Source organism: Podarcis filfolensis (genome assembly GCF_964270895.1).
Source record: "Podarcis filfolensis genome assembly, chromosome: 17".
Taxonomy (NCBI): domain Eukaryota; kingdom Metazoa; phylum Chordata; class Lepidosauria; order Squamata; family Lacertidae; genus Podarcis; species Podarcis filfolensis.
This window is the reverse complement of record NC_139621.1, coordinates 29,232,298-29,245,235: the sequence shown is the minus strand read 5'-3', so window position 1 is coordinate 29,245,235 and position 12,938 is coordinate 29,232,298. Positions and strand designations below refer to the sequence as shown.

The window sequence follows — 12,938 nt, the reverse complement described above, 5'->3', positions numbered from 1 at the left end:
ACACTCTGTGAGGTGAGTGGGGCTGAGTGACTTCAGAGAAGCATGACTAGCCCAAGGTCACCCAGCAGCTGCATGTGGAGGAGCGGGGAAGAGAACCCGGTTCACCAGATTACGAGTCTACCACTCTTAACCACTACACCACACTGACTCTCACTGAAAGCAAGGTAAGAGATGAACTAGAAACCTCCAGGTTCCTAGTCTAGTCCAGTAAATCACCAAGGAAAACCTGGTGCATATATCTGAGTTGTCATGGGCGGGGGTAGGCTGGATGCCCGAGTTCCTTACAATTCCTGGATCTAACAAGGACCCAGTTACTGGAATAGCCAGACAAGTTTCTTGGTGATCACCCCTTAAGCATGGGTTGTTAAGGTAACAAAGCAACTGGCTCTGTGCCAGATGGCACAGCTAGCTGGCAATTAGAAAGACAAAGTTGAGAGTTTAGATGTATGTGAAGTCAAAGCTAGAAGCAAGACAGCAGGCTGGGAAGGCAGAGAGTCAGAGATATGCCTGATTTCTGCAGGAACCCAAGGTTGTGGCTAGGGCAGAAGCAAGGCCCTCTTGGGGTCTTAACACTATGAAGCCCTCCATTGTAGTCTCAGGTTGTATACTCCCAGAATCTCGCACCATTCAGAGACTGGGGTGGTGCACAACAATATTTTGCATTCTGTTCCGAAACAGCATGAGGAGTGGGGAGGGATATAAGCACAACCTACAAGGTTTGTTGGCTGCCGTCCTTTTTCTGACTGCTTATAACATGTCAAGCTGTCAGATTGTTCCCATCATCCTGTCTCTACTCCAAACCTCTGTGGTGGAGTACTGGCAAGGCAGAATGGACTGTACCACTTCAAACTGCAGATAGGGAAAGTACAATATTTCGAATCTTCCTCGTGTGCAAAATTCTCTTTGAATAGAAAGCTTGCCCAACAGAAAATTATCAATAAGCAACAACAGCATACCCTTGCTAACTTTCTGTGTGTGTCGTGTTGGGCGATAAAGCAGTCTCAAACAACTTTGTTTCAGCAAGGAAAGAAGTAATCCCCACCGCAGGTCTGTAGAACTTTCTACCCCATCACGTTTTAGTGAAGCTTTATGAATTCCAGAAGGTAACGCTGTTAGCACATTCTTCTGGAATTTGACTGCTAGCTCAGGGTTTTATTACAAATCCCATGATACACGGTTCTGGCAGCATTAGGGAGCCAGCATTCTGTGCAAAGGTCAGAGTTTCATTACACAGGAGCTAAGGCACAATTAGGGTTGCCACTTTTGGCCGGGCAAAATACAAGACAGGTTGTGCGGGGAACTAGGGAGCTAAAAATGACTTTACCTGGTGCAGAAACAGCTTCAAAGCCCACTCGCCACCAATGAGCCAACACACCACCACCTTTGCAACAAAGGAGTTTGGGGGCAAGTGCCCTCACATTTTAGCTGCTACGCTGCGGTCAGTGATTTATTTTTCTTCCATTCTTTCTCTTCAGCCAGCTGCCCTTCCTCCTCGTTGCCTATGCAAACTCTCCACCAGACTGAATGGGTCAGGCCTGTACAAAGTGCAAAGACCTTCTTTCTCTCTCTGAAATATACTCAGAGTCGAGAGTGGATTTCATGCTCTTTATTCAGCTCATAGTGGTGAGGAGGAATGGAAGTTCCCCCAGAATGTCTGCTTTATTTACACAATGGGCCTTACGTGATTGGCTAATTCCCGGATTCACCTGTAGGCCAGTCAGGATGCGGAGTCACTTCCACCTGGAGCTGGATTGGGTGGCTCCTGTGGACCAATCAGACTGCTGCATTCTGGATCCTATTGTCCTAGGACCAATCAGACTGCTGCATTCTGAATCCTATAGTTCTAGGACCAATCAGACTTCTGCATTTTGGATCCTATTCAACTCAGTACATAACACTCTCTTTGATTTCCCCCCCACCTCTTCCCACCCCTCACGTTTTTCTAGGGACAGGAGGCAACCCCAGGCACAATGCACTCTACTGAAACATAGGGTTTGCTGAATGGGGGCATGCTGGAATCAACTCTTATCTCAGGACGAGTAAATATCTGGCTTTCCTCACCCCCAAAGCCTACCCAGCCTGGTCTTCTCCCAATGTTTGGTACTATGACTCCTATTAGTTCAGCCAGCATGGCAAATAGTTGGTGGTGCTGGAAGTTGTAGCCCCAGAACAACTGGAAGGCATCAGGTTCAGAAAGGCTAAATGTGCCAGTAAGTGACTGAATCCCACCTCTGAAATAGCCACAGTCCAGAAGTGTCCTATATTAAATACTACCTTAGGATCTAAGAGTTCATTTCCTTGACTTCCATCTTTGTTGTGCTTATGTAGCACATTTCGTAATGGATCAAAGCATTGCACAGACGTTGCCTCACTCATCGTCACACTATCCTTGTAAAGTAGGCCTAATAACAATAGCAATATTTTTATGATTTATACCCCGCCCATCTGGCTGGGTTTCCCCAGCCACTCTGGGGGGCTTCCAGCACATATAAAAACATAATAAAAGTCCAAACATAAAAAACTTCATGATACAGGGCTGCCTTCAGATGTCTTCTAAAAGTTGTGTAGTTATCTCCTTGACACCTGATGGGAGGGCGCCATTGCCAAGAAGGCCCTCTGCCTGGTTCCCTGGAACTTCACACCTCGCAGTGAGGGAACTGCCAGAAGGCCCCTGGAGCTGGACCTCAGTGTCTGAGCTAGACTATGGGGTAGAGATGCTCCTTCAGGTATACTGGGCCGAGACCGTTTATATCTACATATAATAGGTAGAGAGGGCAGGGCTGGCAAGCCAATAACTTTTCTAAGGCCATCCAAAGCAGTCACAGCCTAGATACCCGCTATAATACCCCAGCTACATGCAGCAACAAGAAAGGAGCCATTTTCTTCGCCGTCCTTCTGAAATGGCACATTGCAGTTTCCTTTCAAAGAGCAGGAGCTCCAGAAACCAGAACAAAGAGCTGCGCTGAACAGACGGGAGTATCCTGTTGCACGGTGATATTGGAGATCATTCTCTTGGGTATGAAGCTATAGGAACAGAAGCTGCGGCTGGATCTCAGCTACAACTGCGCTATATCCAGGAGCTAAGTAAGTTTATCTTGTTTTATTAAGATGGCTCAAAAAGTCATTCCCCCAGCACTTTGCAGGAGTCACAGGGGTAGCTGCAGACCTGGGGTACTTAGAGTTGGTGCAGATTTCCTTCAGTACAACATATTGCTGAAGTCGAAGACAAAAGGGGTCAAAGGATGATAGTCTTAGAAATGGATCTCCTGTAAAGTGTTTTGGCCATAATTGCAGCCTTCAGTTCATGGATGCTGAATGATGGATTTCTTTAACTGCATGGATGTCTCTAGCAAAAATATTATTGATGATGATGATGATGATGAAATATCTGGCTTTCTCTGTTACATGTGCTTTAGAAAGAAAGGCAAAATACCGTATTTTTTGCTCTATGAGACTCACTTTTTCCCTCCTAAAAAGTAAGGGGAAATGTGTGTGCGTCTTATGGAGCGAATGCAGGCTGCGCAGCTATCCCAGAAGCCAGAACAACAAGAGGGACTGCTGCTTTCACTGCACAGCGATCCCTCTTGCTGTTCTGGCTTCTGAGATTCAGAATATTTTTTTTCTTGTTTTCCTCCTCCAAAAACTAGGTGCGTCTTCTGGTCTGGTGCGTCTTATAGAGCGAAAAATACGGTATGTTTTTTGTGCAAATGAATATGGTTAAGCTAAGAGCTCAAAAGCACACAACACACTAGCCTCGCTGAAGTTAAGTAGGTCTTCACCTGGTAGGTGTTTGAACAGAAAACTAAACTGAGGGACTGCGAGTGTGCTCTTTACGCTTGGAAGACAGGCAGAAAATAAAACAGACATAATGAACAAACGAAACAGCGTAAGAAGTCCCATAGCATTACATGATCACATTTTCTCGGGAATCCGCGACTTCTGTATTGATTCTTTTCAAGTGTTCAGTCAGGAGAACAATGACTCCCCTGCTGTTTCAACAGATGCTGTCTGCAGTTCAAGATGGCCGTTACTGAAACATCATTTAAAATTTAAGGTTCTGTCTCTGTATCCCAAGGGGGTGTTGAAGAGCTATTGCAACGCTGTACAGACAAAAGATTAAGATCTCTGTGTGTTTTTGCTAGAAAGGTCACAATGGTCAAGCTGCCAAACAAAAAATGGATTTCTTTTAGCCAGTTGCACGAGAGAGAGATTGGAGAGAGGGAACCTCTTTCATATTTGTGTCTGGAGATGTGCACAAAATGAGTTGTTTTTATTAGATGGGATCTGGATGATTGTTTACCAGGTGGCAATTGTATCTGTCTCTTTTATTATAATTCTTACCTTTTATTATGACCGATGGTTAAAACCAACAAAGAAGGAATGACCAACCCACAGTTCAGGGACTTAATCTTTGCCTGCAAGCATTTTTTTCCGCCCTCACCTCCCAAGACTTCACTGGTTTTGGTGGCAGAGGCAGTAACGGGAGCGGGGGGAGAATATAGATTGTTCTGTAGCTAGACAAAGACTAGTGTCTTGATGGAACTGCAAATTTCCTCCTATCTGGTCATCAGGTCACTCATTTGACCCTGCAGCTAAGCTGGTGCCAAACGTATTGCTCTGCTTTCCTTTGGGCCAGTCATCAGCGAGGTCGAGGGGGGGCGGATCTTGTTGTCTGGGCAACCCAGGACCTCCATACACACTGCTTGCGCCCCAGGGAGGTGTCTTCAGTGTTGCTAACACAGCAGTTTTACTTCACCCTCAGAGGCGCACTCCACTGTCTTTCGAGACAGATGGATGCCAATGACGTACAGTGGTACCTCAGGTTACAGACTCCGCTAACCCAGAAATAGTACCTCGGGTTAAGAACTTTGCTTCAGGGTGAGAACAGAAATCGTGCAGCAGTGGCGCAGCAGCCGTGGGAGGCCCCATAAGCTAAAGTGGTACCTCAGGTTAAGAACAGTTTCAGGTTAAGAACGGACCTCCAGAACAAATTAAGTTCTTCTTAACCCGAAGTACCACTGTATCGGCAGCCTTGTGAACCACATGCTCCTCTGTAGTTTACCTCTCACAAAGCTACACTCCCCTCACCTATAACAAACCACATTTCCCAGGGTTCTTTTGGGGAAATCCCCTCCATGAGTGTTTGGGGGAGGGTGTCAACACAAGAACAGGGCCTTTTCTGTGGTGGCTCCCCATTTGTGGAATGCTATCCCCAGGGAGGCTCGCTTGGCCTCATCATTATATATCTTTACACGCCAGGCAAAAACTTTCCTCTATAACCAGGCCTTTAACTTTCTGTGGCCTTTTAGAAGTGGGTGGGATTTTTTTTTTAATGTACTTATAATTCCTCTTGGTTTTAACGTATCTATGCAGGGCTTATTGTCTATTTGTTTGGTTTTAGGCCACTTTGGGTTTCCCTGAGCAAGATATAGCGATTGACAAACTAAATAAAAAAAAAATTAAAATGTGCTTTATGTGTGCGTTAAACACTTGGGGTGGATGTGACTACTGACTTTGAGTTTGTGTATGCAATTGTAAAATATAATAATAATAATAATAATAATAATAATAATGCACCAATCTGTAATTCATATGCCCCCCTTCCCCCTCTTTGTATTCTAGGGACATTCCCCACAGTTGTCCAAGGAACAATGCTAGATTCTTATTTTTTGAAGGAGCTAGAGGATGAACAGGTATCGACACCTGCCTTGCTTGTTTTATGTGCCTTACCTGGATCCTGATCCTGCCTCTGCACACTTCATACAGTTTGCAACACTGATGTAACAATGGGAGAGGGGAGAGGGCAGGGAGCTGGGGTGTACAGAGGAAGGGAAGCAGGAGGCAGCCATGATGGACAGCTTGCAAGAGAAGAACAGAGCCCGTAGGGAGGCCAGTGGGCAGTGTGCCAGCATTTTGGTGAACCCGGATTCCTGGATGTATAAGAGTTGGGACATCTACCCTGCTCTGCATGCACTATGCACAAAGAGGTAATTTGACCCTGTAGACCTGTAGTTGAGCAGACCTCTTTCCATCACCATCACCCCATTTTCCAGGTACTGTTAGATACCGTATTTTTCGCTCCATAACACGCACCTAACCATAAGACGCACCTAGTTTTTAGAGCAGGAAAACAAGAAGAAAAAATATTCTGAATCACAGCTTGGGAGGCTTTCCTTCTCCTCACTTTTTTCTCCCCCTCCCCAAGCAGCACGGTCCCCTTTTCCAGTCTCCATCCCTTTCTCCCCTTCGTTGCTGCCTCTCCTTTGCCCTCTACCATGACTCTCCACTCACGGCAACCTACCCCCTCTCCCTTCACCCAGCTTCTTGGTCCCCCTCCTCTCCGTCCTCTTCCTCCCCTCTCTCGGCAAACAACCTGCCAGCTGCTCCCAAACCTTCCCGGGGCTTCAGGGGAAAGGGGAGGCTGCTGGCAACCCGGGAGGGCGGGCTATCGGCGCGCACCACACTCAGGCGATTTGGCTCCAGGGACCACACATTCACTCCATAAGACACACAGACATTTTCCCTTACTTTTTAAGAGGAAAAATGTGCATCTTATGGAGCGAAAAATACGGTAGATGTATACTCAGAACTAAGCCCCGTAGATTTTAACAGGGTTCATTCTCAAATAATTGGGTGCTCCCCTGGGAAGAGGGACTGGCTGTTAAACCACTCCAAGAAATGTAGCTCTGGAAAAGGTGCGGTTGGGTGCATAACCTCCAACATTTCTCTGATGAAAATCAGGATGTCCTATCCCATAATAATAATAATAATAATAATAATAATACCATTTATACCCTGCCTATCTGACTGGGTTGCCCCAGCCACTCTGGGCAGCTTCCAACATATTTATAAAAGCATCATAAAGCATTAAACATTTTTAAAAAACCTTCGCTATACAGGGCTACCTTCAGATGGCTGGGCTCGCCGCATAACTCCATACCATCCAACATTTCTCTGACGGAAATAGGGATCTCTTAGGGAAAATCAGGGCTTTCTGGGATCAAATCAGAAACTGGGATGGCTTCTGTGAATCTGAGACGGTCCCTGGAAAATATTAACACTTGAAGGGTCTGGAAATTTAGCTGTGCACATGTGTATATGTATAAATGCATACAGTGGCATAGTTTTTAGACTCCAGGATTCACTAAGGGCCCTTCCAGAGGACCCATTTATTGAGCATTCGCCCTGATTTGCTTGCACCAAGCTTCGATTGAAGGTTAGGTTATATTTGCTCTCAATTGAGCTTTTGTCCTGATTTGTGTGCAGGGCAGTTACACAACAACATTTATCTGCATTCATTCTGATTTGCTTGCCGGTTGTTTACACATCTTCCCACCAGCCATTCCTCCGTCCCGGTCTTTTCATGACATTTCTTCCCCCTGTGCCCTGTTACTTTCTAAACCACAAAAAGTTAAAGTTGTCTTTTTTTAAAAAAAGGTAGGTTTATTATACTAGGCGCAGTGGTTCTCAACCTGTGGGTCCCCAGATGTTGTTGGACTACAACTCCCATCATCCCTGAGCTCTGGCCTTGCTAGCTAGGGGTGATGGGAGTTATAGTTCAACAACACCTGGGGACCCACAGGTTGAGAAAGGCTGTAAACTGCTTGAATCCCTCTTGCAAAACAGTGACAGTACAGAAGCTCCTTTTAAGGTTTTATAGGAACTCCCCACTCCTGAGATGGAACTGTGTATTACTTTAGGAATTGGGGCACCCTCCTGCTCACTTTGCTGTGGGTGGGTGCGCTCTGGACTTCTGCCCCCCAAATCCTGCCCCAACACTTCCCATTTAGGTCACACCAGCTTGTTCCTGGGGTTCTTGCAACCCAAAGCACACACAGCAGCTTGTCTCTTCCCCACCACAGCCATTACAGTCACTGCCACATGTTTCCACTGGGTGGCTCCTCCAAACTGAGAATGCTTTTGCTTTGCTTTGCTCTGGCTCTGAGATGGGTTGCTTGGCTGGCTAGCAGGCCTGGGCGCCATCTGGTTTTCAACATTGTGATATATATTACCAGCTAAACATTTTGATTTATCACGGCGTCTGAAATAAGGATGGAGCTATGTAGAGGCACTGGCTGGCTAGCAGGCCTGGGCGTTGTCTGGTTTTCAGCATTGTGATATGTATATCACCAGCTAAACATTTTTTAAAAATTTAAAAATTGTCCTGTAGCACCTTAGAGACCAACTAAGATATCTGAGAAGGGACGCAGGTGGTGCTGTGGGTTAAACCACAGAGCCTAGGGCTTGCCGATCAGAAGGTCGGCGGTTCGAATCCCCGCAACGGTGTGAGCTCCCATTGCTCAGTCCCTGCTCCTGCCAACCTAGCAATTCGAAAGCATGTCAAAGTGCAAGTAGATAAATAGGTACTGCTCTGGCGGGAAGGTAAATGGCATTTCCATATGCTGCTCTGGTTCACATGACTGGCCACATGACCTGGAAGCTGCTGGCCACATGACCCGGAATCTGTACGCCAGCTCCCTTGGCAAATAAAGCGAGATGACCGCTGCAACCCCAGAGTCGTCTGCGACTGGACCTAACCGTCAGGGGCCCTTTACCTTTAAGATATCTGAAGAAGTGTGCATGCACACAAAACTTAAACCCAGAACAAACTTAGTTGGTCTCTAAGGTGCTACTGGACAATTTTTAAATTTATTTCGACTGCATCAGACCAACACGGCTACCTACCTCCAGCTAAACATTGTGATTTATCATGGTGTCTGAAATAAGGATGGTGCAATGTAGAGGCACTGGCTGGCTTCACGGTTTTCCCCACCTTGTGATTTTTGCCTAGCACACACACATGTCATGATTTGTGATATATTGCCAGGTCACAAAAATTATGAACCCAGTATGTAGAAATGGACTTCAAACTGGTTTGGGGTGATACATCGCCTGCTCTTAACAAACATCACATTTTGTGATATTTTGCCAGGTCATAAATTAGGAAACCGATACCACGATGTGGACTTCAAATCCAGTTTGGACGATATATTGATATATCACCCAGCCCTACTGGCTAGACAGAGCCGTGTAGTCTCATGTTCCCATGCCATCTCCACTGTATTGCTAGAAAGCAGATGGAGAATGGATTGTTTGCTTTGGCCTCAAGAGGGCTTTGGAGAAGGCTGAGATGAATTCAAGGAGGAAAAGTCCATCAATGGCTAATAGATAAAGCAGCCCCAAATGCAGCCTCCATGTGCAGATACAGCATACCCTTAATTAGCAATTATACTGGGGACTAATGACAACAAAAGGTAGCTATTCTGCACATACAGGCTTTGCAGAGGCGTCTTTCTAGCCACTATTAGAAGCAAGACTGGGTGGACTCTTGTTTGGATCTTGAAATGTGATGCTTACGTTCTTAAGCAAGAGTTCATATGCAGGATCATATTAGCTGTGCCTTAACTTTAAAGAGGTCCAGAATATGCCCTGCTGCTTTGTAAGTTTAAATGCTAGAGTATAGGCGGTGCAGCATTTCTCTTCAGCCTGAGCCTAATTTAAGGGACCACTTGTTGCATCCGAACAAAGTGGAACGTCTAACGGACAAAAGCTTTGGCCACAAAATATGTTTCGCTAGCCTAAAAGGTGCCATCCGACTCATTGCTGCCTGTTCCTTTTCTGTTTGTTAGTTAGAACAAGTTCTCAGATTTAACAACAAATGGAAACTTTCCGGAATCCAGAAGATCCACTACAACTCTCTAGAAAAGATAGTGGGAGGATATGGCACAATCCCCGGCAAGCTGATTTGGCCAAACAGCCTGACAACAACTCCCGAAGGTGACTTGGCCGTGAAAGACAGTGGAACTGGGCAGATCCAGATCTTTAGCGCAGATGGTCAGGTTAAGCAAAGGTTCCCTTATGGATTCGAACCAATTAAAGGGCTGGGGGACATTACCTGCATGAAAAATGGCGTGCTTCTCGTTACCAACGGGACCAGAATCATCCAGCTTTTCAGCAAAGATGGGGAGCTGATCCATGAGCTGAAGTCTCCGAAAATCACCTGGCCTAATTCATATGGGATAGCCGTCTTGAAAGCGAACAAAATTGCAGTGACAGACTGGAGTGACGGAGGGAAAATTAACATCATTGGAGTGGACTGGAGAATGAACGCCGTTCTGAAGACAAGTTCCATAGAAGGGTTTCATAGGCCGGTGCGGGTGGTAGCCAATAAGGTACAGTATGAGACCCCAGAAAGGCCAAATATCTGCTTATTGGTTGGTAGCACAGAATGCTTCAAGCCTCTAGCCTAAGTTTAGACAGTGAAGTGGGCAGCAACTAGAGAAATGGGGGCATTGGGGGCTTTGGAAAGGAAGGCAGCAGGAGGGCCTCCTTCTGTTTACTCCTCTTGGCACCCTTGTAAAGGACTGTTTGAGCATCCCAGCTGCTCAGGGTTCCACGCAACCTTACCTGTAGCACCTGGTTGAGTGTCAGAGAGCTGGATGGATCAAGGCAACTGAGAGAGAAAAGGAGTACGCAGCTTGTGGTTTGTGAAAGATGCAGGCAGAAACCAGAACGTATCTCAACAAGATGTACGTGCCAAGCTTTGGCTTGGATTGATGCCTTTTGATCGGCTCAAAGTTAATCAAATTGATAGGCCGCTTCACACTGGAGCACTGTACACATTAAAAAAAACACACCACAAAAACGCAATATCTGAGAACAATAAAGTTGATTCAACCAACTCTAAAACAACAACATATGCACCCTAAAAACAATGGAACCATTTCATCAGATATAAAATTGACTGGCCTCAGGAAAGGCCTTTGGTTGGGGGTTCCCCCCACCCCACATATTATCCATATTGAGTGCCCATGAGCCCAAGTGGGGGATATGTTTCACTTGATGCACAGATAGCTCAGTTGGTTAGAGCATGGGTCAGCAAACATTTTCAGCAGGGGGCTGCCAGTCCACTGTCCCTCAGACCTTGTGGGGGGCCAGACTATATATATATATTTTGGGGGGGATGAACGAATATCTATGCCCCACAAATAACCCAAAGATGCATTTTAAATAAAAGCGCACATTCTACTCATGTAAAAACACGCTGATTCCCAGACAATCCATGGGCCAGATTTAGAAGGCGATTGGGCTGTATCCAGCCCCTGGACCTTAGTTTGCCTATCCATGGGTTAGAGCATGGTGCTGATAATGCCAAGGCTGCAGTTTCGATCCCCGGATGGGACAGCTGCATATTCCTGCATTGCAAGGGAGTTGGGCTTGATGATGCTCAAGGTCCCTTCCAACTCTTCGATTCTATGATTCTATGTGCGCAGAGTCCTTCTGACCCACAGGCAGAAATGTGCATGTACAGGCATGGCTGATGTTGATGTGGATCCCAATGGATGGGTTGGATGCACTATGGATGGCATTCACAACTGCCCCTGGATGGACCTATTGTAGATGGGGCCAAGATTTTCAAGCTGCCCCAGCTGCTTTCTGGCCCTGTCAGTTGGCTACTTCTTTCTTTCTCTTTTCCCTATTTAATCTCATTTGTATCGGCCCATTGAAGTAGGTGGACATTTGCTCTCTGAATCACCCAATTAAAGGTTTTCAATCCAATACGCATCCCGGTGAAGTATGTGCTGGTTTCTGCCTAAACCTTTGACAAATAGCAAACTTGGTTCTCCCTATGAGTCGGTGTGTGGTATAGTGTCAGAAGAGCACTGGACTCAGGTTTGGTGTTCAAATCTCTGCACAACCACAGAAACCACAGGGTGTCAGACTTGGATCATGTGGAGTTGAGAATGAAGAAAAAGGAGGAGAGCAAATAAGAAGTTCCTTAGTTCTTCAGGTCAGAGAGTATCACCTGACCTAGTCTTTCACCTGGTCTGTTGGGATAAGGAGTTAATTTGTCTGTTCTTTGTGCAGTTTCATCCTTTGGGCAAGCCTGAATCAGATCACACAGGTTGAATCCTTGCCTGACGGCCCTCAGGTCACAACTTCAGGACTTGTTCTGTGCTCAGAGCCTCATCCCTAGTGACCTTGGGCCAGTTACTAACTCTCACCACATCCTACTTTGCAAGGCTGTTGTGAGACTATTTCCCTAAATTATTTTGGAAGGTGGGAGGGATAGCTGGGTGAGAAATAAAGGCACTGTTTTTTGAGTTACAAAGCAGCTTTTCTAAGACCTGTGTGAAATACTGTTAACATTGTTCTCTCTTCCACCCCCTTTGCTCCACAACTTCGCCCCCACAGAACGACGAAATCTTAGTTACAGAAGGGCAGCTTTTCGGAAGGTACCAGGGCTGCTGCATCAAAGTTCTCGACAAGGGAAATAAGGTGAAAAGGACTATAGGCCCGCGGTACGGGCGTGTTCATACCTTCGAAAACCCTTCTGGCATCTGTGAGGATGGGCACGGGAACATCTTCGTATCCGATGAAGGAGAAAACTGCATTGTGATGTTTAATCCCGACTCATCCCTCAGTACTGTATTGGTGAACGAGGGCCTGCTAGGACCAAGCGGACTCTCCATGCTGGACCATGGGATGATAGCTGTCACCGACTGCTACAACCACTGTGTTAAAATCTATCGGTACAAATGAGCAAGTCGCCGCCTTCAATGAGCAAGGGAACTCACTGGAATAAACACAGCTGACTCTCTGTCTTCCCAGCCTTGCTTCCAGCTTCTAGCTCACATAACTCAACTATTCACTCTGGTCTTTGCTTTTCTAACTACCAGCTAGCTAAGGGAGGGAGGGGGCCCACCCGTTTGTTATCTGGCACAAAGCCACTTCCTTTGTTACTTTAATGGCCCATACTTAGGCTATTGCCTCATCAGGATGCTACGCTGGCTAGTCCAGGAATTTGAATTCTTGCTTGCTGGATCCAGGAATTAGAAGAGTCTTGGCATGTAGCCTAACCACCCACCCCAATCCATAACATCCCTAAAGCCTGTGATATATTACAGTGGTATCTTGGGTTAAGAACTTAATTCGTT

General features: G+C 46.2%; 1 protein-coding gene across 1 annotated transcript; it reads left to right on the top strand.

Annotated features, from left to right (window-relative positions):
- The first annotated feature begins 5,803 nt into the window (after positions 1-5,803).
- LOC310752855 (E3 ubiquitin-protein ligase TRIM32-like) lies at positions 5,804-12,611 on the top strand. Its single transcript, XM_083593967.1, has 3 exons — positions 5,804-5,987; positions 9,630-10,172; positions 12,196-12,611. The coding sequence occupies exons 1-3, from the start codon at positions 5,976-5,978 to the stop codon at positions 12,541-12,543; spliced, it is 903 nt and encodes a 300-aa protein (XP_083450093.1). The 5' UTR covers positions 5,804-5,975; the 3' UTR covers positions 12,544-12,611.
- The last annotated feature ends 327 nt before the right edge of the window (positions 12,612-12,938 follow it).